This window comes from Lycorma delicatula, chromosome 1, assembly GCF_047948215.1.
Source record: "Lycorma delicatula isolate Av1 chromosome 1, ASM4794821v1, whole genome shotgun sequence".
Taxonomy (NCBI): Eukaryota; Metazoa; Arthropoda; class Insecta; order Hemiptera; family Fulgoridae; genus Lycorma; species Lycorma delicatula.
This window is the reverse complement of record NC_134455.1, coordinates 359,848,888-359,874,572: the sequence shown is the minus strand read 5'-3', so window position 1 is coordinate 359,874,572 and position 25,685 is coordinate 359,848,888. Positions and strand designations below refer to the sequence as shown.

The following is a 25,685-nucleotide window of genomic DNA, read 5'->3' as shown; positions in this document are numbered from 1 at the left end:
AGAAGTAAGATTCAGAGACTCATTTTATTCAATTTTACACATCAAAAATACATATAAAACCATCAAATTCCCCTTAATTTTGATCAAAGAATTTTATTATAACTTCATTTTACCGCTTAAAATAGAAGTAAAATATTTCACTATTCGTAACTCGAAATGTTTTCGGATATATATGTTTATAGGAGTATTTTGAAAATAGTAATACTTTAAATCATTTCAAGAAGTGTTACCATGCAATTTTTAACCGGTGATTTATTTCAAATAAATATCAAATCTTTTTTTTTAAATTAACCTTCAGTTCAAATACCTATTTTTTGTTTTATAAATATACTGCAATAATACTACATGTACTTTTAGGTTCAAGCCAATGAAATTACAATAACTTAAACACTGAATTTTAAGGAAAGAGAGAAGAATTGTACGTCAAGAGTAGATAGCAATCATCGGTGCTATCAAAGCATTATTTCAACAAAAAAAAAAATATATAACAAGTCTGTTTATTTTAATATTTAATTTCCTTCTACCACCAAGGTCAACAGTTGATTTCAGGCAAGCATATCCCCCCCCCCCATTTACCTTGAAAAAATTTGGTTACTTTTAACGAAACGAGTCGTGAATACTCATTATACAGTACCTTGTTCGTTTTTAATCTTCTCTGAAGGACTCTCAATATCAGGTAAGCGTGTATATTGTTGTTATGTATATTATTGTAATATACATAATTATGTTAGGACTGATAAAATATATTATGTAAGCGAGTAGTACTCACATATTAATTATGTTACACTCTATAATAGCGTAACAAAATATATTTTTATCATATTCTCCAATTCATTGTACAGACGTGTCACTGAATTAGATTTTAATTACTTGTCTGTTTAAAAGACGTTTTAAAATTTTTCAAAATGTATACTTCTATTCATTATTGTTATACAAAGTGTTCCGAGATGTATTCGCCGAACTTCAGCGACTGATTCAGAACACCAAAATTAGCAAAAAAAAAATTCATATCGACATAAGTCCTGTTGCTTTGTTTTCCTTCTGGACCGGTATGTCCAATTTTTTGCCTTTTTTATTTCCTCCACTGAATACAATAAAAATTGTTAATAAAAAATTATAATAGTAGATTATTAAATATAAATTAATTACAACAAAAATTATCACCTTGCATTGTGGTACGTAAGCGTACTACCCGGTTAATTGCCTGCAATAACTTGATTTTTGCAAACGGATTTTTACAAATGAAGTGTCATTTTGTACAAAATAAAATGCTTAATAATTTTTTTAATAAGTAATAATTTGAAAAAACAAATAATTACAAAGATATTGAATATTAAAAAATTAATATGGCCGCCACTTTGAAATTTTCTAAAATTTTTTATTTTGTAGACCAAGACACTCGTCTTAAATCTGCCAAATTTCATTGAAATAAATTTACCCGTTCCTGAGAGATAATGTTTTTATTGGAAATCATAAAATGGCGTCCAGAAGGAAAACAGAGCAAAATAGGACTTAAATCGATACGAAAGATTTTGCTCATTTTTGTGTCCTGAATCATATCCCGAAGTTCGGCGAATACGTCCGGTAGCACCCCGCATCTATCTATATCTCTCTCTCTCTCTCTCTCTCTCTCTCTCTCTCTCTCTCTATATATATATATATATATATATATATATATATATATAAGGCAATGTTCGTATGGGTATCCGCTATAAACTAAAAAAACAACTGGACCGATTACCGCGCGTTTTTTTGCAAAATGTTCCACGTTATCCAGAGAAGATTTAAAGTTTTAAAGTTATTGAAATCCTCGATGGGACCAGTAGCAAGAACGTTAGGGGTATTTTGAACCAATTACTGTGTTTAGAGAGTAGTTTGAATTAAATCCGTTAGGTATTGCTATTGTTTTGACAATTGAATTTATTTACATTCTGACTTGTATAAAGTGAAAGGTTAAATTTTGTGAAGTTTCGTAATTTTCAGTTGTTTCAATTGTTTTCATGTAATCTATTAAAATATTGGTCCCAACATCCCAAACACGAGGTATGGACGAGGAATACCTCGTGTGTTGCATTTCACTAAATACTAAGAAATCCACCGTGCAATGGAACGCAATGCAGTTGAACCCTTTGTTAATTGTAAGAATAATTAGTCAGTCCTGTACTTGCTTCATTACAATGAATATGTAACTTAAAACTCCACATACGGCACTCATTCGATGCACATCATCGTCTTATTATAGTAAAGTTAGCATGTACGCATATTTTACATTATATTATATAATTAGTATTTGCGTGTATAAGAAAGAAAATTGTACAATATAAGATTTCATTAAAAATAACGATTATTTTTAAAAACATTCATTCGTTGTGTTTTAACACAACTTATAGACCCTTATATAATACCTATATATATATATATATGTATATACATATATTAAAATTTAGCAATAGCGAAGAATTGCCGGGTCAGCTAGTATTTAATAATTGTATAACACAACCACTGTTACTGTGTACTGTGTTTGGGATGCGACTATCTGTATCGGCCTCTCGTTACTTGATTAAAACACAATAAAAAAATGAGAAACAAAGTACCAGTACCTTCTCGTGGTGTTTTTGGGTAACGCTAAGAAGCGAGAAAAATTTTTTTTTTACCCGTACAAAGGACGGGTAACCGTCCTTTGTCATTTTACACAATGAGACTTTTACTACTTCTCAACACAATTCCTACCAATATTAATACACTTGTCCCAACGATGAACTAGTTTTTTTTATACCTGATGCAAAGAAGTCTCTCTGTCTTGTTTGAGTCACTTTCCCACAAATTATTTGACCTCCTCGTTGTAGCTGAACTTTTTTCCACGTAATGAATGCCTCCTTGAGTGGTCCAAACAAATGAAAACCCGAGGGAGACAAATCTCCACTGTAGGGAGGTTGTGGTAGTATCTCCGAACCAATTTTTCCAATGTTTTCTTGGGTCAGCTGAACGGTGTAAGGACAAGAATTGTCGAGTAGCAATATCACGACTTTTCTTTGAAATCCACTACGCTTTTGTTCTCTCACTGCTGGCTTTTTTTTCATCAGCATATCTGAGTATTATACACTGTTTATTTTACGCTGATTCTCCAAATAATCACAAAAGAGGACACCTTAGGCATCCCAAAAGACGTCTAACATGACTTTTCCCGCTGATGCTTGCGTTCTGAATTTCTTTCGGAGAGGTGAGTTGATGTGCTTCCATTCCATGCTTTGTCTTTTGGATTCTGGTTCAAAATGGTGAACCTAAGTTTCATCACACATTAAAAACTTGTTTAGAAAAGGGTCATCTTCCCATTCATAGCGTTCTTCCAAGTCTGTACACACTTTGACTCTTGTTTCCTTCTGTTGTTGGGTTAACTCTTTCGGAACCCACCTTGCACTTGTTTTGGTGTTCTTGAACTTGTTACTGATAACGTTATGAACTGTGGCAACACTTACTGCAACTGGTTTTGCTATATATTCAAGTTTAATACGTCGGTCTTCACGAATAATGTTGTCAGTAAGGGTTTCAAGCGATGTTGACACTTCAACTTGGCCAGGACGTTGATCGTCAGTCACTGAGGTTCGACCGTTTTTGAACTGTTCTACCCACTTATAAAACTTTCCGCGGTTCATACAAATTTCACCATATGTAAAATTATTCGTGAAAAGATTTTAGCCTGTTTTTCAGCGTCAGAAAGCAAAAAAAACGGATCACTGAACGTTGTTCAACTAATGCGGAAACTTCAAGCGGACACGCCATCGTTAAATGCAATATTGAGGCAATAAAACAATTTTTATCCGTCAGCTGTTCTCAGCTCATCCCAGTGATGCCAACCTAAAGTCACGAAAGTACAAAACTCCTCCTACAAACTGTTTCATTTCTAAATCAATTAATCTCTTTAATTATTGTATGTCCCTCGTACAAAAGATGCAGCAATCAGACTAATCGGTAAATCTTAAGACATTAGAATTAGAAAATATAAATCTAAATAATTTGTCAATGATCAGGAAAAATAATATTGTTACAGATGGTATATTAATTTGGACTATAAAATTATATAGTATATTCATTGTAATTGTTATTGTATGTTAAAATAATTAAGAGAAAAACACCTGTGTATGATAATCAACCCCAAGATCTTTTTTTGGGAAAGGAGGAATTATGTCACAGTAAAATTCTGACGCATTGCATTCCATACCTCGTGTGTTACATTTCACTAAATACTAAGAAATCTACCGTGCAATGGAACGCAATGCAGCTGCACCCTTTGTTAATTGTAAGAATAATTAGTCAGTCCTGTACTTGTTTCATTACAATGAATATGTAACTTAAAACTCCACATACGGCACTCATTCGATGCACATCATCGTCTTATTATTGTAAAGTTAGCATGCACGCATATTTTACATTATATTATATAATTAGTCAGTCCTGTACTTGTTTCATTACAATGAATATGTAACTTAAAACTCCACATACGGCACTCATTCGATGCACATCATCGTCTTATTATTGCAAAGTTAGCATGCACGCATATTTTACATTATATTAATTAATTAGTATTTGCGTGTATAAGAAAGAAAATTGTACAATATAAGATTTTATTAAAAATAACGATTATTTTTAAAAACATTCATTCGTTGTGTTTTAAACAACTTATAGACCCTATAATACCTATATGGTACCACATAACACCATATCTCGTATGTTTTATATATATATATATATATATATATATATAAGAAACCACTAGTTAAAAATGGAAACCACTAGTGATTTCTTCAATTCTGTTACTCTATCACACAAAACTTATTCAAACGATTAAGCTGAAATTCAGCATGAACGTAGTTTGTATTCCTAGAAGGAACATAGGACTATTGAAGTTACGAAATGTTTCATCATTTCAATTCAATCCATGGCGCGAGTGGTAGCGTCTTGGCCTTTCATCCAGAGGTCCCGGGTTGGAATTCTGGTCAGGCGTGACATTTTCACATGCTACTTGTCATTCATCCATCGGTTGTCCTGTAAGTTAATGGCCTGCAACAACCGTATTAAGTTCCTTACTGATAATCTACTTTATGATGACCAAATCGTTAATTATATCGAATTTGGGGAACAACTCCTAGTATTTGAAATTAAAACTTTTACAAAAAAAAGTACAGTCGCTTTATCTTTCTCGATATCTCTTTCGGTTATCAATAAAGAATTAAAGGTACGATGCAGCAGTTCAACTAACGTAGCCACTGCCACTATTACTGTGCCTGGGATGCGACTAGTTGCATCTGCCTCTGGTTACTTGACTAAAAAATAAAAAAATATTTTCAAAAAAATAAAAAATGACGTACGGTCTATTTCTAGAAGTAGTCAAAAAAAAAAATAAGTGTTTGTCATGTAACGCTAAGAAGCGTGCAAAATAATTTTTTAGCAATACCAAAGACGGGTAATCAGCTGTAACTACTACTTTAAGATGGGGGCCAATTATTCTTAACTCGCATACTTCAGATCACTCAGAGTTTCAATCCTGTGCCGCCAAAAAATATACTCAGAACACATTACAATTACACAATAAAGATAATTTTATAAATTGAACAGGCTTTAATTGTTATTTATCAGTATTATTCTCACAAGCATGAGGATAATGAACAAAGTGGAAGTTCTAGATTGGAATGGCTCGTTTCGCTCACCCTGACTGGCTAGTTAAAACATGAAATCCATAAATAATGAAATATGAATAGATAGTACGACCAAAATGAAACCCTTACCTCTGGCTTAGGTATATACATTTCTGTATAATTAAAACCAAGGAGAGAAAATAATGTTGGACCAAGAACTGAATTAATAAAGAGTTAATAATGGATTCATTCGTAAAAATTATAATTTATTTCAAAAAGCGTGCAGCAAACCAAAACATAACCAACATAAAAGTATGATGATTCAAATATAATTTAGCGTAATTCATCCGAGAAAATACTCATTTCTGTTTACTTTTAACATAAAAATAAAGTAAAAATAACTTGTAATAAAAAATTAGAAAATTGTGATAAAATAAAATATTTATCTTAAAAATAAAGATTTTAAGAAAGTACATTACTACTATATTATTAAAATTTCATCAAGTAAAACTTTCTTTTTTTCCTGTTTAACCTCCAGTAATTACCTTTCAGATAATACTTCAGAGGATGAATCAAGACGATATGTATGAGTGTAAATGAAGTATAGTCTTGTACAGTCTCAGTTGACCATTCCTTAGATGTGTGGTTAATTGAAACCCAACCACCACAGAACACCGGTGTCCACGATCTAGTATTCAAATCCGCGTAAAAATAAGTGACTTTACTAGGACTTGAACGCTGGAACTCTCTACTTCCGAATCGGCTAATTTGAGAAGACGCCGTTCACTACTAGACCAACCCGGTAGATTTCAAGTAAAACTGGAAAACATATTTGTTACCTCAACGTATTTCTTCGATACCCGATAAACTGCTGTCTAATGAACTATTGTCATAGTTTCCCAAATTTATTACAATATCCTCAATAATATTTTTACACAATTAAATTAGCAGTTGACCTTAAATCGTCTACTTGAGTCCAATGCATATTCTATTACATTTATATGTATAATTTATTAAACAGTTTTTTTCAAAATAATCTTATGATACGTATCATTGTATTTTCTGAACTGTGACAGCTTTCGCAATCTGATGAAATATATACGAAACGTATGCCTACTTGCTGTTGGAGAAGAATAAAACTGGCGGTTTCATTTTGCGTGATAAAACATGAGTAAAAACATGTGAACGTGTCAATTAAAGAATAATTAATAGTGAAAATAGCATTAATGTAAAGAAAACTGCATAACAAAGCGGTATTATCGATTATCATGTTAGTGTATGAGTTTTTTTAGTGAACGAAAACGCGACCTTTCACAAAAAGTATTTTTTTAAATAGTCTTTTCGTTTCTGCAAATTACCTCCGTTTATCGTTTTCCTGTTATTTTTCTCTCTTGTGTTTTCGTTTTTGGCGGAAATTCACTCGACTGTCAAACGGGAAGTCTTGATTAATCGTCAGGATTAATATTAGTGTTTAAAAATAATTAATAACTGATTTTTTTATATATTTTACATTAATCCTTTAGTAAAAATTAATATTAATCCTGACACCATTAATATTAATAAATAAATAAATATAATTTTAAAATATGGTGAAATTTAGATATAAGAAAATCGTTATGTGTAAAATTATTCCGGAAATTCCGACGTTCTACTTATTAAATTATTTGTCTGGACAACATTCTATGTGACGTCAGGCTCCCGAATGTGTATAAACACCGTCCGGTTTCCAGGAAAGAGACTCGCTCCCTCACTCTCTCTTTTGACTAAAGATTCATGACTCCCATTCTACCTTAGTCAGTCATACTACCGTGGTAACCAAGGTCAGGAAGCAGTAAGGATATCCAAGGATCGTCCACCTGCACAACTCCACCATCGTTCCTGATAGACTTCAACCAGCGGCTATCAGGACGACGACTCCAATCTGACACGGCTTCGGGCGATAGAGTTAATTATATTTTTTTTATAATTATTATAAAATAATTAATTTGATAAATATAATTTCAACGTTAATATTACCACAACACTGGAAGCAGCATTGTCAGCTGAACCACCTCTTAGTCTACATCCATCAATTTTTTTTTTAATTTTCAAACCTAAAGGTTTTTCATTTTATTTTCAATACTTAAAGATCATTACTTAATTTCTTTTTCTTTTCAAAATTTACCTTCTTTTATTTATAATTTATTTTCATTGATTCAATAAACTTGTAGTATACAATTTTTTATACCATCAGCATAACCATTTTGTTTTAATCTCGAATCGCATTAGTGATACTAAAATCATTTTGATCAATGTAATTGTAAGTGAAATTCGATCCCGTCATTTACTGAAAGTATAAAATTATGTAATAATGTGATTAAAACAGTATTTTCTGAGGAATGAGGCGTCGGAGGATGCCGGGTTGGACAGGTCTGCGGCTGAGTGCCTTGTGGGCCCTCTCGAACATGAGGGAGGTCGTTTTGGTGCGGTGAGGCCGTGGACACTCCACTCCCGGCGCCTGAGGGCGTTGCTCAGGTTTTTAATGATTATGGCTGACGGTCTAGTGGGATAAGTAGTGTGTTAGTCGGTGGGTGTGTGTTTTGTGTACTCTGGGTGAGATTGTGGAAATTTAATTAACTTTGGTGGGTAAGTTACGTCTTGTGGCCACGTCTTCTTGATTGTGGTGCACTTGTCTTGTGTTGGCTTGCTTGTATGAATGTATAAATGTGTGTGGTACGTCTTAGTACCTGTTAGGTGTTTATTTTTCTGAATGTTTTTTCTCTTTAGGTATTCTTGTAGTGGTTTGGTATGGATGATGTTTGCAAGTGGAAACCGAATGTGTGTGCGGGCGCTTACCCCCCTCCTGAAGTAATGCTTTTATTAGCGGTTTCCCAGGAGGTGGGGTCGCCAGGGGTGGAAGTTTAGTCGGTAGTGCGCAGAAATACATACGCATTTTCTGTTACAGCTTGCGGAACCTGTTAGCGAGCCCGATACTGTTTCGGCGCCCGTAAATAGGGTTCCTCCACCTCAAAAAAATAAATAAAAAATAATGTTTAACAACTTATTTCTGTTGTATTCTATGTTTATAATTACGAAAATTAAATTTACTCTAGTTCAATCTAGAATGCATTACATTCTTAAAAAATGTAAATGTTCTCTTAAGATAATATTTTCAAATAAATTAGAAAATACAAATAAAAGAAATCGGTTTTTAGATTTTATAAATTCAATGCCAAAATTATTTTTTTTTTTTTAATTGAAAAAACAAAATTAAATTAAAAAATCAAATCATAGTAAAAGTTAGTTCCTTTTATATGAATTTGAATACTAGACGGTGGACACTTTGGTGGTTGGGGTTTAATAAACCACTACGTCTCACCAATGGTTGGTCAAGTATCTACAAGACTACAACCTCATTTACATATCATACTCATCTGATTGGACCTTGTAGGGAGGGTGGTGTTGCTTATTGTCATCTAATTGAACAGATTGCTATGAGTAGGTAGTTCAATTCCTTTGTTTAGTTAGGTGTCTTTTCAGTCTTGCTTAAGACTCGACTCTGTGAGATGTATTTTGTTTTAAGTTCATTAAATAGCAGTACACGTACGGGAATGTCCACTCATGGCATCCTGGCCGAGGCGTACTGGGTATGTCAAAAGCCGAAGTTTCAAAGATGAATTCCGGTAAAGTCTATAAGGGCTCGGAATGGAGGGGGTGGCGGAGAGTGTCTTCCTCTTTGGGCTCAGGATGAACAGACTGCAACGAACACATTAGTTAAAATAAATAAATAATAAAAATTAAAAAAACTAAAATTTATAGAAATTAATTGATATTCACACTGGATTTAATTTACACTTTACCAGAGATTTGGGGTTCGAATCCCGGTACACAAAAACTGTTATTGGGCATCAGCCTGTAGAAAGCTTGTAATTATGATAGTGGTACCTATATTAAAATTACATAAATTAATGAATTATCATCAAAAATTACAATTGTAAATAAGCAGTAGGCCTCCACTCTGGCTTCAAATGTAAAGAACTAAACGTTGTTAAGTAAACATTTATTAAATTATTTATCAGTTCATTGTAATATAAAAAATTGTACTTATCTTATGACTTACAGAAAAAAAATATATATTCAGTAAGTACTTCAAATTTATGAATTTACTTTATTTGGTAATGTACACAAAGTTTCTTATGACATTGTTCATAATGGGCATATAAACACGCCTATATAAAGCATAAAATTCAGTAAAAATTTATCTTTGTATATTATACATCAAGACCAACACATACACTTCAAGTAAGTATTTTCATTGATTATTTTTTTCCTTTCATATAGGGAGCAAAATAATAGTCTAATGTAGGAAACTCATGTGCATACAAATTAAAAAAATTAATTTACAAATAAAGATACAATTAAAATAAAGAACATATTTACAGATATTCTTACAGGTTTTTAAGGTAGTGACTCTAAAACAATGGAACACTGGAAGGGAAAAGTAGCAGTGGTTACTGGAGCCAGTTCAGGAATTGGTGAAGCTATTGCCGAATCATTGGTTAATATCGGCATGAATGTGGTCGGTCTTGCAAGAAGATTGGATAGACTTGAAGTAAATACTCTTTTTTCTTTTCATTTGTTTTTTAAATATTTTCTAAACGGATGCATATAATAGCTATGCTTGTTGATTATTAATATTGAATGTAACTTACTAACCGAGAATCTTTTGATGAATGTCAGGATTGAGTGTAATCATTAATACAGTATAAAATGTTTTTGTTAAATAAAAAAAACTCCATTTCAGGTATTTACAAAAAGCTCTGTGGTGTACAGCAACGCACTGGAGAATAAATACATAGTATTCACTTAACCTACATTTGGAATAAGATATTTATCAAAATTTGTTTTATTGAATTTGCAATTTTAAAGATGCCAACATCCTAAAACTTTTAATTACAATTCTATTTGAATCTTTATTATAATTTTCAAACAAATATATTTTTAAAACCATACATGAGTAAATTTTACTAATGTAAAAAATATGAAATTGAATTTACAAAAAAAAAAAATCACCAGAACAACTTATTTTGTAACAAAATAACTTTTTTATTTTATTTTTATATATAATTGTGAATTTCTTCATATGAGGAAATGTTAATTTGTTTTAAATTTCCTTTCAAAACTGGATTTTCGTTTTTACTTGCATTAAAAAACACATTTTATGGGATAAAAAAATGATATGCTAAAAAAACCTTGTCAGTTACTGGATCTAAGATCATCTGATCTGAAACCAGACCACTGGTAACCGCAATATACGTGTACATGTAACTACATTAAAATCTATTTTCATCAGACCTGGATACGTTGTTAATTAGAATCCAATAATAGCGACAGTCAGGAGACAGAACTCAAGAAATAACAGGATTGATACAATCAGGTCTCAAAATTTCCACCTGAAAAGACACATGTACCGCACCTCAAATCTATTCCAATAAACTCATTTATTGATAGAATTGCAATGGTTTAAAAGCAAAACATACAGTAATAGAGCAGAAGCTGTTAAAAAAAAATAAATAAATGCAACTAATTAGAGTTTATTCAGGTCTAAATCTCAGTTTAATATTTAGCTAAAATTTCTTGTAGCAATAATGAGCTCTGTTTTAATTTTTTTTTTAGTGGCTAGGATTTTTATAATTTAGAATATTTTGTTTTCTTGATGGAAGCATCTTCATTCTGCCACTTCCATAAATTCTTGTTATATACAATCACTTTATTTTTGCTTTCATTCTGAGAAAATATGTTGAAACAAAAGCACAAAATAAACTACACCAACGACAACAAACTGGTTTTTGGAAGTATTTCTTATTTCATTAATTTTAAAATTCTATGCAAAGAATGATTTTGGATTTAATTTCTGTAGGCCTTCAGACATAAATAAATAAATTTAGAAAATAACTTTAAGTATTATTCTGAATGATTTTAGGAACTGAAAAATAAGTTGAAGGGGAAAAAGGGAACATTTCATCCAATAAAAGCAGATCTCATTAAAGAAGAAGATATTATAGCTGCTTTTGAATGGGTAGAAAAGAACTTAGGAGGAATTCATATTCTGGTCAACAATGCTGGAATTGCTTTACAAAAATCCACCATAGAAGGTAAGTTTAGCGCAGATGGCAAAACATATAGATTTTTCATAGTTTAAATAATTCAGTGACAACATTGTAAGCATGACTTTTATTTGAAGTTCTTAAAAATGGGTGTTGTATGTAATAAAACACTCAATTTCCAGCTGCAATAGTGGGGAGAAGGGTACATTTGAATGTGGAGGTGGATTTTGAACCGTTTTAAATTTTCATTACTCAGAAGGAGAAATTTAGTTTTATAATTTTGATACTAATTATATAACCTGCAATTGTTTCTCTCCATTTCCACAGCTTATTTTCTAAACAGTTCAAAACTATTGGATTCTAACCTACGGGTAGAAGTTTTTCATCAGCAGTTGTAAGAAAACAGTTTACAAGAAAACAGTTTGTAGCACTGAATTTTTTTTATCTTTACTGGTAAATACACTCTTCTGACTTTACTTCACTGTCACTAGTATTTTTAATTCATTATATTTTCTTTTTACTTCTCATATGAAAATGTCACTTGGGTGCATTTGAACAAACATCATTGGGCACTTTTGAACGTAGTTTTACTTTGTTTTTATAAGGTTTTAACTAAACATTAAGAATTTTTTGTTGAAAAATGTATTTGAAGATTAATTATAAGTTACTTAATTAGTTAAGAATAGTTAACAAACTCCAGACTGCTGTACATATAAAGTCTTTTTGAGATAAACCAAACCCTTAGTTATGCCGAAGTAAACAGTCTGAAACTGTAAATATGATTCCATATTCAGGATTATTATTTTTCCTCCTTTAAACTAGAGTAAGAGAAATGGTATGGTTAACAACTAGAAATTTTTTACACAGCCTAATGTAGGCATTTGGATACAACATGACATAAACCATCAGCTATCCAGATGATTGGTCCAACCTATAGGCCTATTGTATAAAATATTTTAATAATAGTACCTTGGTTAACTTAGAATTATTGTTTTCACAGTTCACAGTTTTTATCTAAATAAAATTATTTACGTTAGGTTTGAAACTGATTGGGAATGTGCTGTAGGCCTAAGTTACCTTAACATTAAGCTATTTAGGGTAGGTTAGGCCTTCAGCAGAATGTGTAATTCATTTTAAAAACTTCTAAACTTAACTACCTTTATTTTGATAAAAGTGGCCTTTTACTTTTATGCCTAAGTAGATCTATGTGTTTGTTTTCATGTTCTGCTGTAATGGTGTAAGCATAAGTAAAAAAAAAAAATGTATCCAGAGATAAAAGAGGAAGAGATGCTAAAAGCTATCAAATTGGTATAGGAGGAAAATATGCCATTTTGAAGCAGCTGCTGTTGTGGCATAACATATAAAACTCTTTTTTTACAATTTGAAAAAATTAAACTGTGTCTGTGTTAAATTAAATTATCTTCTCCAGAAGAAAATCCTCAAAATCTGCACCCTTAATTGTTAGAAATTAGCATGCAATATGCTTCTAAGTAAGCCTCCAATCAAGTTTTTACAGAGGAGTAAGAAAAAATGTTCGAAGAATACTTGGCAAAGTGTTCATCCACTGATGTTAAATATACATTTAGTTAATATATATTGTTCGAAGGAATCACCCATTCTTATAATTATGGATAATCATGAAACACATTGTTATCTGCATGCATATTTTTGCTAGAAAAAAGGCATTATCAAAGTAACAATATCACCCTACTGCAGCTATCGCCTCCAGGCGCTGGGCACTTGTGTTCTTGGCCCCTTCAAAATGCATCTTGCAATACCTCAAAATAATTGGATATTGAGTTATCCAGCGAAGAAGATAGCCATTCAAGATCTACCTGGTTTAGCAGCAACAGCTTTTGATTTGATCTAATTTAACATAATTTATGATTTAACATAATTTTCAAGTTCAAAGGGTATCGTATATGGCCATGCAGTAGGTCAGTATTCACTGAAGGATTCATTACAATAAGAGTGGATCAATAACCTACTGCTTTACCAAACCCTACTAATGAACAATCACCATCATGCTCTTTATCTGAAATGAATGCTAAGGTCCAGCTCAGGTTGTTAAAAGCCCTGCTGGAACCTCATGCACTAAGCCCAGAAATAGGAAGACCTTACCCTGAAGTTATTCCTAGTATTACTAAAAAAAGGGAAGAAAAAAGTAAAAGCATTATATGGACAAGCATGCCAGAGAAAAACCTGCTACAAGATGAAATCAAAAGAATGCATGAAGAGAAGGAGAAAAAAGAAGAAAGGAAGAAAGTGAGAGAAATCAAAGCCAAGAGGAAACTTGAAATTACCAATTTAAATCTGAAGAGTAAGAAGCCTAAGATGTGTGAAATTTAGTGATTTAAATATTGAATTCTATGCAAGGAAGGTGATGATTCCCCCTTTTCTGATACGGATGAAGACAAGCCATTCTCAGTGGAAAAAAGACAAAGATCAATCCGATGTTAGAACTAATATACAGTTTACTGTGACAAACTAATATCTTCTAGGAAGGGTATTGATTTTCCTGATAAAATAAAGTTTCTTAAACAAGGTGTAGGGGATAGTTATGAATAACCTAAGCATGATGATGTGTAAATTATTCGAAACATGTGTGTTTTTTATAGACCTGTTAAGTAGATGAGAAATTGTAAAAACATTTTACAGACATTATCATTGCAAGAAATGGATTATGCTTAAATATAAAAGTCTTAGATTGGGCAAAATAGCAGTACAATAAGACAATATATATATATATATATATATATATACATATATTGTCTTGTCTATAAGTATTAAGTTCATCTGTTGGTTTTTTTTGTTAAAGAAATATATTTAGTCAATTGTTCTATTTAAATTTGGAGATTTAAATGATAGAAAGTAGGCCTATTCATATTATCATACTTGCATTATTTTTTAGTTCATAAACTATATGCAAGTAATTTTTTTTTTTACATCTTTCAACGATAAATAAACTAGTACCTTGTATTTTTGTGTAATTTAATTTGAAAAAACTGTACGTTCAAATCTCCCCCAGCCTTGCAAGAGTTTAGAAAAATATTTTTTTAACATACGTAACATCAAAATTTTTTGAAAATTATAATGACAGATATGTAAAAGGTTGAAAAATGGTATGCAATTACTGGTAAAAATCAAAATCAATTACAAAGTAAAACAAAAAATAAATTCAAAACATCGTTCAAATCTACCCCATTCAAACCTATTTTTTTTTTTTGTCTTCAGTCATTTGACTGGTTTGATGCAGCTCTCCAAGATTCCCTATCTAGTGCTAGTCGTTTCATTTCAGTATACCCTCTACATCCTACATCCCTAACAATTTGTTTTACATATTCCAAACGTGGCCTGCCTACACAATTTTTCCCTTCTACCTGTCCTTCCAATATTAAAGCGACTATTCCAGGATGCCTTAGTATGTGGCCTATAAGTCAGTCTCTTCTTTTAACTATATTTTCCCAAATGCTTCTTACTTCATCTATTTGCCGCAATACCTCTTCATTTGTCACTTTATCCACCAATCTGATTTTTAACATTCTCCTATAGCACCACATTTCAAAAGCTTCTAATCTTTTCTTCTCAGATACTCCGATTGTCCAAGTTTCACTTCCATATAAAGCGACACTCCAAACATACACTTTCAAAAATCTTTTCCTGACATTTAAATTAATTTTTGATGTAAACAAATTATATTTCTTACTGAAGGCTCGTTTAGCTTGTGCTATTCGGCATTTTATATCGCTCCTGCTTCGTCCATCTTTAGTAATTCTACTTCCCAAATAACAAAATTCTTCTACCTCCATAATCTTTTCTCCTCCTATTTTCACATCCAGTGGTCCATCTTTGTTATTTCTACTACATTTCATTACTTTTGTTTTGTTCTTGTTTATTTTCATGCGATAGTTCTTGCGTAGGACTTCATCTATGCCGTTCATTGTTTCTTCTAAATCCTTTTTACTCTCGGCTAGAATTACTATATCATCAGCAAATCGTAGCATCTTTATCTTTTCACCTTGTACTGTTACTCCGAATCTAAATTGGTCTTTAACATCATTAACTGCTAGTTCCATGTAAAGATTAAAAAGTAACGGAGATAGGGAACATCCTTGTCGGACTCCCTTTCTTATTACGGCCCTACTTATTTCCTTTTTTTAATTATATTTATCTCTTTTTAATTTTACTAAAATTAGTTATTTATATTTATTTTATTCTAATTTCATTAATTTCTTCAAAAATATATTCTTTTATAATAAGGATATAATAAAAATTTTAAATTGAAATGTTTTTAATATCTTAGATTATTGAATAATAGCTAACAGTAACTGAAGATGGATGCGACAATGATTGAAAAAGTTTTAATGAAAATTATTGAAAACATTTTATAATAAAATTTGGTTCACTTTGTAGTTACATAAGTCTACATCTTACCTAAAGGAGTAGAAATTTTATTAAAAAAAAAAATCCCATTCGGCACATTTAGAAGGTAGATTTCACCGGTGGTAAGTAGGGGATAAAAATGATGTTCACCTTAAAGTTAAGAAAAACTTCAAATTTACTCAATACGACAATGGTTGCAAGTGAAAAACAGTGTTACATGTTTAGCATACGACAAGCCCCATCTTCTCACAATTCCAGCAAAATTTTGATCATCCCTTGCCGTAAGGATTGGCCATATTAAAGATTGTTTCAGACAAAAGTTTTAGTTAATGTTTAGAGGACTAACAACCACTTTAAACCTAAAACTATTAAACATATTAATATGCTTCAAAATAATATATGTATTTATAAGTATTTTTAGTTAACATTGTAATTCTGGAGTAGCTGCACACATTTTTTTTTTAAATAGGTATTAAATAAGTATTTACTACTGGTTGTAGTTATATAAAAATTTGAAAAAGAAAATAATTGGTAGTTATATTTTTTCCCAATTGAAGACCAAAATTATTTTAAACTCATTAAGTGTGTAACAAATAAAAACATTTTAAAAAAGAATTTCAAATTTAGGAGCAATATATAAAATAGGAATCCATAGTAAAGTTGTGTGACATAAAATTAAAACTATCTTTTTATGTTTTTTTTTTTAAAGAAATAATCATGAAAGTATTTACAAATATGATTAAATTAGATTAACTCAATCACAATAATTATGTAAAATGAAATAAAAATTTATTACACCTTTTTAAATTTTAATTGTAATATCCCAGTTCCAATCATAGATGGCATAATCAATTTGAAAGACTGAATGTCTGTGTAAAGAATAGGGAACAATCGAGGGTGTCTGAAAAAAATGTTAAACATGTTAGGCAGTCTTTCCTGCATAATCCTAAAAAATTTAGGAAGGCCGGCTGAGAAATAGCAACGCAGATGATGACAATGTGGAATATTTTCAGAAAATGCTTATGTTGAATCTATACAGTTTACAACTATTTCAGACTTTAAGCCTACTGATTGCAATGCATGTGCCAAATTTCCAATTGAAATGTTGCAGCATGATCTGACCACACATGATTTTTAATCTATTTTAAGGTATCTGTAACAGATGGGACTTGGCTCATTATAACAAAAATACATTGGAGGAACATAACGAATACCACAACTACATGACACACAGAATTGATAACTATTCAATATATAATATATATAAAATTGATTTATATATATCAATTCACACAGAATTGATATATATAAAACTATGGCAGAGAGACCACTACAACTTTATTGTATGTAGAATAATCAGTCAATATATATGGCCACAACTGCATTGATGAATTCAATGGAGGTTACCGCATTCTAGCCCAGTATGATAAACCACCAGTTACATTTTTTTGATATTGTAATACATATCTACATGCAAAATGGAGCAGTTATATGGCCTACGGTCAAAAAAATAACAAAAAAAATAAAATGGCCCATCCACTGACAAATGACTGATTTTGATCTAGTTGAATCTATATTGTAATGACAAAGTAATGCTGATAGTTTGATAAAATATCATACAATATTATAAAATTCATTGTTTCTTATATTAAATTAATGAATAATAAAATAAATTATAAATGAAATAACAGTTCACTAACAGTAATAAATTTATATTACAGCTACAAGCACAGATTTATGGAGGCAGTTATACAATACCAATATATTAGCATTGCAAATATGCAGTCGAGAGGGAATAAAGTCGATGAAAAAGCACAATATTGATGATGGATATATTATAAATATTAGCAGGTAAGAAATCTTTTTTGTACTTAAACTTTTACTTACTAAAACTTAATTACAAAAAACTTTGATATGATTTATAGGTAAATCTAAATTACTGATTTTTCCTTTAAAAACAGTTTTATAACCACCCTTTAGCTTTTTATCAGTATGTATGAAGAAAAAATTCATTAATATCAAAAGAATTCTCAATAAAATTTAAATCATAATAAAGTTAAATTATTTAAATTTTATAATTTTTTACTATTATTTACAGTTGTTAATAGAATAGTATTAAACATCACTTTTAAAGTAAATTTCAGTTAACAACTGAACAACTGGTAACAATTTAAAAGAAAAAAATTGCAAATAAAAAATATAATTAAAATATTTATTCAATAAGACACGTAAATTTCCTTAAATACGATTTAAAAATTTATATTCTAACATCATTGTGATTAATTTCACACATTTTACTGGTGAATATTGAAAACTCTAACAAACATGGCGTTTAAAATAGGAAAAGTGAATGACATTCTATTAAGATGTAACATACATATAAAATGTAATCTGGTTGTTTTCATGTCTTACTTATTTTTTATAGAATTTGTAAGATTAATTAAAGTCTGTCTGAATCAGCTGTGCATTTGTGTTCTTTTTCCATTGGTGAAACATTTATTTGCAGATATAGCTAACAAAAAAATGAAATCTTTCCGCCGTTCTGTTATATACGTCTTAAAAAAGATTACAAGGGCCATCGATCATGCAGTAACAACTTCCTTGATTTTGTCTAGAAGTTTGTAAATTGATCCCAAAATGTCAGGTTTGGCTTTTTATACCCACTATAAAAAAATTAAATTTTTATCTATTATAAAAGAAAAATTCTTAACTGCGCAGTCTTATCATGAATCAATGAATAAAAACTAAAATTGATCAAATTAATATTGAGATCAAGTTATGATATTTTATCTATTTGTTAATAGTCATAATTACAGAATACACCCAATCACAGTTGTTCTAATTTTTGGATGAGAGATGAAGCTTGTAATGTTTTAAAAATTCCAAGCCTAACATGTATTTGGATCCACAATCTTCTGGTTGAAAAGCAGAGATATTATTTCAAGACAAGCTTGGTATTTATATGAACCAAATATGTTTTGTTTAAGATTTTAATGGATATAGGTGTAAACACCCATGCACACGTATGTGTGCACACACACACACACACACACACACACACAAACACACAATAAAAAAATTTTAATGATCACAAAAAAAAATATATCACTGATTAGCATAAATATAATAAATACCTAAAATGAAATTTCTAAATAGCATAAAAAGTATGACAATATTTCATAGATGTGAATGCCAGAAGTCATAAACTTTTTTTGGCAATTGAATTCAAAGCAGAATGTAAACAGAATTCGATGAACAGACTTTGTTATTAGTCTTCTTTTCTGTGCTAAACTTTTGACTTCAACATCTGCACAGGTTAGTTAAAGATAATGAAATTCTGAAAATAAATAGATACAAATGTTGAACAATTAAATAAATTACCACATATTTTATATATGATTTTGAAATGAAATTTACTGCAGATTAACTTAAGTCATGTTTACATTCTCAAAAATATTCTCATCAATCTGGCATAGTGATAGGAGGAACAGGACTTCAGAAACGAATATCTCAAGTATGGTGATGGTAGTGACACTGAACTTCAAGAAAGTTAGCCTCCAAAGCTAGGCTTTAGTAAAATTATTAACAAGTCATTCCTACACAACCCAACTTTAACAATGAAATAACAGCAACAGTAATAGTTTGTATTTAATTGTTGCAATATCAAAAAACTATTCAACTGTTTTGTTGAGCTACAGAAGTTGATCAGCTGATCAACCTGATTCTAATAAAATTTAACTGTCAGCTTTAAATTAATGGCTAATATCACTTCAGAGCATATACATTACTAGGTGAAGCAATATAATAGACAAAAATAAATATTTTACTTTACTGCTGAGATAAAATGTGTTCTTAAAACTAAATACTGCGACTACTGTTATTTTTCAAAATAGATTTTTCTATTTCTAACATGGATATTACATTATTGAATAATTCAGCAATCTTTTAATTTATAGACTCCAATTTTTACATTTAGATTGCATTTTTATATATTTTCTAGTGAGAATGTGTAAGGATGTTTAAATTTGTTTTTAATACAAAATTTGTTTAATTTGTTTAATAATACAAAAAAAACAAATTTTCAAATTGCATTATAATTATAATGCTGAAAATACTTAAAACACTACTACAATTTAAGTTTATATATAGACACTACACCAAAAATACTTCAACATATTTACTAAATCTTAGCAATACATAGTATACATTTTTAACAGTGTTCCATGTTCATCCTTAATCCCACAAATGTGACTGGCAACCAGGAGTTAGATGGGGAAACAGTAAACCAAAACAATTCTTTACTCTCATTCACTTCATCAACCTTTTTACCAAGGTTAGAAGATTTTCCAATATCACATCAGAAATGGATCCACAGTAAAATAATAAAGTGCCTTTTGTAATCTAACATCTTAATAAGTGAAATACACTGTCTACAGAATAAAATGTTAGAATGTTGGAATAAAATTCAAACAGCTAACTATATTTTAGAATTTATAAACTAATTTCAAAGATCAACATAGTTAAACTATGTTGTTTGCAATTTCCTTTAAGATGATTCAACTCATGCTGTTGGAGTATACCATTAAAAACCTTATTAGCCAATGTTACTTTATAAACAATTTCGTAATAAGAATGTTCATAGACATGACATGTAGTACATAAAATTATAAACTATTTAAAAGCCTGTTTATATTTGATATAATAGTATTATTGAAATTAACATTAACCTGTACAAATATATGAATGCTTCATAATGAAATAAATTTATTTTAAATTTGCAGCATAGTAGCACACATGAGTTCAGTAATACCTGGAATGACATCATACTGTGCTTCAAAAAAAGCAGTTAATACTATTAGTGAAGGTCTACGTGCTGAACTGGGGCAAACTAATTCCAAAATTAGAGTAACAGTAAGTTTCTAAACAAATGAATCCACAGTAAAACTAAGATTATATTTTACTTAATTACATGTAATTTAATTCTTTCTAACTTAATAAATGAATCTTAATTTCTACATAAGGCCAAACAATGGTCTTATGTACAATATCTACAGGTATTGTAGATAACTGCAACAAAACAATGATGTTATGAAATTTTTTTCAAAACTACTAGTAATAACATAACTGATGAAATATACCAACAGCATTGAAATGCTGTTAACAGAATATGAAAATAATGTTGTTGAATATCAGTGTTGTAAATCTTACTTTCACATTGAAATGTATATATTATTTGTAAACTCCAATTGTTAAACTGAACGACCACAGTTAATCAAACTGCAAATATGGAACCGTTTCTAATGGCTAGCTAGTTAGCTATTAGTCGTTTTGTCAGCAGCTTGTTGGTGTTTACTTTCCTGTTATAACAGAAATGATTGCTACATTACACAATCTGTCATTTGTGAATTCAGATCTGGGATTCAGTTTCTCAATACAAAACATCTTAATACTATCAAAATTCAATGGGAATGGTGAAAATTTACTAACATATGGTACGAGGTATGAGCGAAGGAAAGATAAGACAGTAAATGTCAGTAGTGTACAATGCTGTTAATTACAAGGGCGGTCCACAAAGTAACTTATGTTTGTGCCTAGAGTGGAGATTGGTGGGTATAGAACCGCCATCTTGGCGTCAAAATGTTTCTAAACTCAGTATGCATCAAGCTGTTGTAGCGTGTGGACTGTGATTTTCCTACTTTGTTTGTTGTGAATTATTGTAATTTGCTCTTCAATAGAAAGTCCTGCAAGTTATGAGGTGCGTTCAGTGATTAGGTTTTTACTGGTAAAACACCTCAAACCAATTGAAAATCATCAGCAACTTTGTGAAGTGTACGGAGATGGAATAATGAGTGAAGGTGGAGTAAGGAGTGGTGCATTCAGTTTAAAAATGGTTACAACAATGTTCATGATGAGGACCACAGTGGTCGACTAGCCTTGTGACTGATGAACTGACTATGAAAATCAAAGATAAAATTTATGAAATCGCCACATTACAATTACTGAACACTCGCTTCATTTCTCCCAAATTTCACGAAGTTTACTGCATGAATTTGTATCAGAGAAGCTTGCTTAACACAAGTTTTGTGCAAGATGGGAACCAAAAACCTAAGGCGGCAGATTTCTACAGCGAAGGAATTGAAAAGCTTGTGCATCATTATAAGTGCCTCAATTTAAACAGCGATTATGTAGAAAAATAGTTTAAAATTGCTCCTTTTAAATGTATTCATAAAATTTCTTTTATTTATTTGGTTGGTTTTTTATTTCATAATGTAAGTTACTTTCTGGACAGAACTTGTATAAAATAATCAAATAGAACATTAGAAGCACACATTTCTTACTGAAGGTATGTAACTTCTATACAATTCTACATGTCTATGTAACATCTACATTTCTACACAATCAATTACAGTAAGACATTTTTCAGTACAGTCCATAAGCTTAAACATATCCTTCATATTTCTTTGCTTTCAGTACATTTAGTCACTACTTGACTCATTCATTCCTCAGTCACAAATCTACTTGCTGCCAAAAAAATTCTTAACAATTATTAACAGATCAAAACCACTCAGAACTTTCCTGAACCCACTGGTTAGTGACTGAAATAAATCATCTGAATTTTTGCAGTCTGTCACAACTATAAAATGTGGATGCAACACAAGTGTTGTGCTATGGTGATATTTTACGAGCAACTCTGATATGATTAACAGTAGCTTATACAATAATTGTACTTTTTTGATGAATTCTATTATCAGAAAATAAACAAATACTACTTCCACTGTTTTTTGTCGACAAAGTATGATGCCACTTTGAGTGGCATTTGTCTAGACTTACTGTGAAAAATATAAACTCCAACAACATTAACAATTAAATTATTGAAAAATTTATTATTCTCTGCTATGCAGTGCTTTAAAAATTCCAACATAGACACCACTCAAATTTATTTCTTGTAATCTTAAAACATTAATCTTAAAAAAACATATTGCTACCTGGATTTCATTACTAATGGCAAAATCAATTACCTTATTCATTTTACAACTCATATTAAAATGACTATAAGGAGGTGTGGTAAATGGTAGACTACTCCACAGAATGTCAACAAACTTGGCAATCACAAATCATAAGTGTACCATTCTCCAAAAGAGAAAATACTAAGTAGTTGTTACTTTCAAGATAAATCTTGGCTATGTAACAGCATTAAAATGTATGGTTCCAATTCAATTAATACTTCTGTAGATACAAGACAAGTTTCAAGAACTATTCAACAAATTTCTATTGTATATGATTTCATTTTTAATGCATGCATTTTTGAAAATATAATTGTTAAATTAATTATACAATATATTTTTTGTTTTTATTTCAGACTATCAGTCCTGGACTGGTTAGAACAGAAATACTACTGCCAATGGGAATTACAATTCCCCCTCAAGTAAATGCACTGGAATCTGCAGATGTGGCAAAGGTTGTTGAAATGTTGTTGCAACTGCCAAGTCATATTCTTGTACGTATTAGGATATTTACATTTTAATAATTTGATTTAAAATAAGCAATTTCAAATTTATTTTAATTAAACAAAAACCATTTTCTCCCATAATAAACTACTTATGCAAAATAAATTATTATGTGTTGTCCAAACTTATGGAAAATATTCAATCATAGTAGACAAAATCATGCATTTTTAACTCAGGTTGGTCATGACAAAAAACAATTGTAATCCACAATTCTTTTGCTTTAAAATTTGATGCTGATGTGCAAAAAAATAATAAAGAATACAAATATAACATACTTTTGCTCTCAGATAAATATAACCAATGTAAAGAAATAAATTAAAACTGTGTAATTTGATGATTATAATGAAAATAAATTTATCAACAAAAAATTCTCAAAAAAAGAAATAATAATGTTTGAGCTTACACAAATATTATAAGAAGTAACATAGATATTTATGCTAATTAGAACATTAGATGGAAAAAAATTACTTTTCTTCTAGAAAAATCTTGTTAATTTTTTTAATTATTTAGCGAACAATTGAAATAATTATTAAAAATTTGATTGAAATTACAGAAGCTATAATGAGAAATATTGTTTCTCTTTTCTTATAAAATGAAATCATTGAGTTCTTTGTTGTACATTTTACTATTCTGAAATATTTTACACCATTTTCATATGTTTCTTTCATTCACTTTGTACACACTGTATTCAGTCACTAGCTACTGGATTTCAGCTGTTATTGCATTCTTTAAGTGTAAAAAATACATTATTTCCAAAATTTAAGCAGTGATACCAATGGTCTTATATATTTTAAACTTTGCAACTCAAATATAAATGATCATTGGAAGACACAAGCAAACGATATTCAACCAGTGTTAACAAAACAGTCAACTTTCATTGTAGTAGGTATGCCTACTCAATTATTAATCGAGGAGAACTTTCAAGGGTATGCTGGGTATTAGGGACTGGTTCAGTGATTTCATGGGTAGGCTCGGGAGCCCTGAGAACTTCTTTCAGGATTTTAGCTAACAAGGGTGGGAAGTATACTACTGATACTCTATCTTTCACTTATATTACAGTATGACCCTGCTTTCATGTTAGTTCTAATAGATGTGATAATTGCACATCAATCTTTTTAAAACTTTTTTAGAGATCCTAAACATCAAGATGTATAAAAATCAGGATTTTTTTATCTAGAGGGATTGTATCCCTCTCAAATACATTATAGAAACAACAAAATGGGGGGGGGGGGGAATAATTAATAAATATGATATAAAATATTTATCATTTCTTTTCACTTTTTGCTGATTTTCCTAGAGATGGTCTTTTGGTTAATTGTTTTACAGAAAAATTATACTCTTTTGTTTTCTTATCCCTTAGCTGTTTTATCCAATAGATATATATGTAAATGCACACATAAAGCAATCTGTATTACCAGCTACTGGATGGATTTGATCAGCTCTACTTCAGAAATTGCATGTCTCAGAAGTTTTAAAATAACTAATGTACAATAGTCAATTTTTTTAATGTTATGCAGACTAGTAATTATACAGTGGTGTTAGAAACTGAATAATATCTAAATGTATCATGACATAAGTATCAGATATAAGTGATTCAAAATCAACTAAAATAAACAAAGATAGATATTAATTTATGAATTGTGGTGGCAAGCAAATATTTAAAAAAAAAGGTGACAATTTAATTTTTAATTTTGACGTGTTAATGGACTGTTTTTTTTATTTTTTAATTACATTGTGAAGTAGGCTCATTATATAAGTCCTAAAGATTCTACTACATTATATTTTTGAAAAACAAAATAAAAAATCTGGCTATTTTTAAATTTCAGTTACCAGAATTTGTTATTCGTACAGTACTAGATCAAACTGCAAACCATATAAATAAATAAAACAAACATCTTATAATGAATGAACTTGCAGTGAAAATCAATGACAAAAATTCTAAGACCTTTTCTGGGTTTAATCCCTACAAGAGTATGGGATTTTCACCAGTTCATCCATCATCACGAAAACTACACATTGGACATTTTTCTGTAAAAATTTGATAAATAAATTTAAATTAATTAATTTAAATGTTA

The 25,685-nt window shown here is 30.2% G+C and overlaps 2 protein-coding genes across 3 annotated transcripts in view; one reads left to right on the top strand and one right to left on the bottom strand.

Annotated features, from left to right (window-relative positions):
- The window catches only part of LOC142334481 (uncharacterized), a 266,080-nt gene that overhangs the window by 225,654 nt on the left and 14,741 nt on the right, over positions 1 to 25,685 (bottom strand). The window lies entirely within an intron of this gene.
- On the top strand, positions 607 to 25,685 carry LOC142318426 (farnesol dehydrogenase-like). 2 transcript variants are annotated; one of them, XM_075355013.1, is made up of 7 exons: positions 607 to 676; positions 10,067 to 10,224; positions 11,596 to 11,767; positions 17,824 to 17,953; positions 20,884 to 21,013; positions 23,463 to 23,600; positions 25,437 to 25,685. In XM_075355013.1, the coding sequence occupies exons 2-7, from the start codon at positions 10,093 to 10,095 to the stop codon at positions 25,494 to 25,496; spliced, it is 762 nt and encodes a 253-aa protein (XP_075211128.1). In that variant the 5' UTR covers positions 607 to 676; positions 10,067 to 10,092; the 3' UTR covers positions 25,497 to 25,685. The 2 variants fall into 2 exon arrangements, with proteins under 2 accessions (XP_075211128.1, XP_075211127.1); XM_075355012.1 differs by having other exon boundaries at positions 610 to 676; positions 10,055 to 10,224.

What these genes read in the sequence shown, in the direction of transcription:
- LOC142318426 (XM_075355013.1), top strand. Translation starts at nt 10,093, where the DNA reads ATGGAACACTGGAAGGGAAAAGTAGCAGTGGTTACTGGAGCCAGTTCA. An exon ending in ATTCCAAAATTAGAGTAACA is followed by an intron (nt 21,014 to 23,462) that starts GTAAGTTTCTAA and finishes TTTTTATTTCAG; the next exon opens with ACTATCAGTCCTGGACTGGT. An exon ending in AACTGCCAAGTCATATTCTT is followed by an intron (nt 23,601 to 25,436) that starts GTACGTATTAGG and finishes TTTAAATTTCAG; the next exon opens with TTACCAGAATTTGTTATTCG.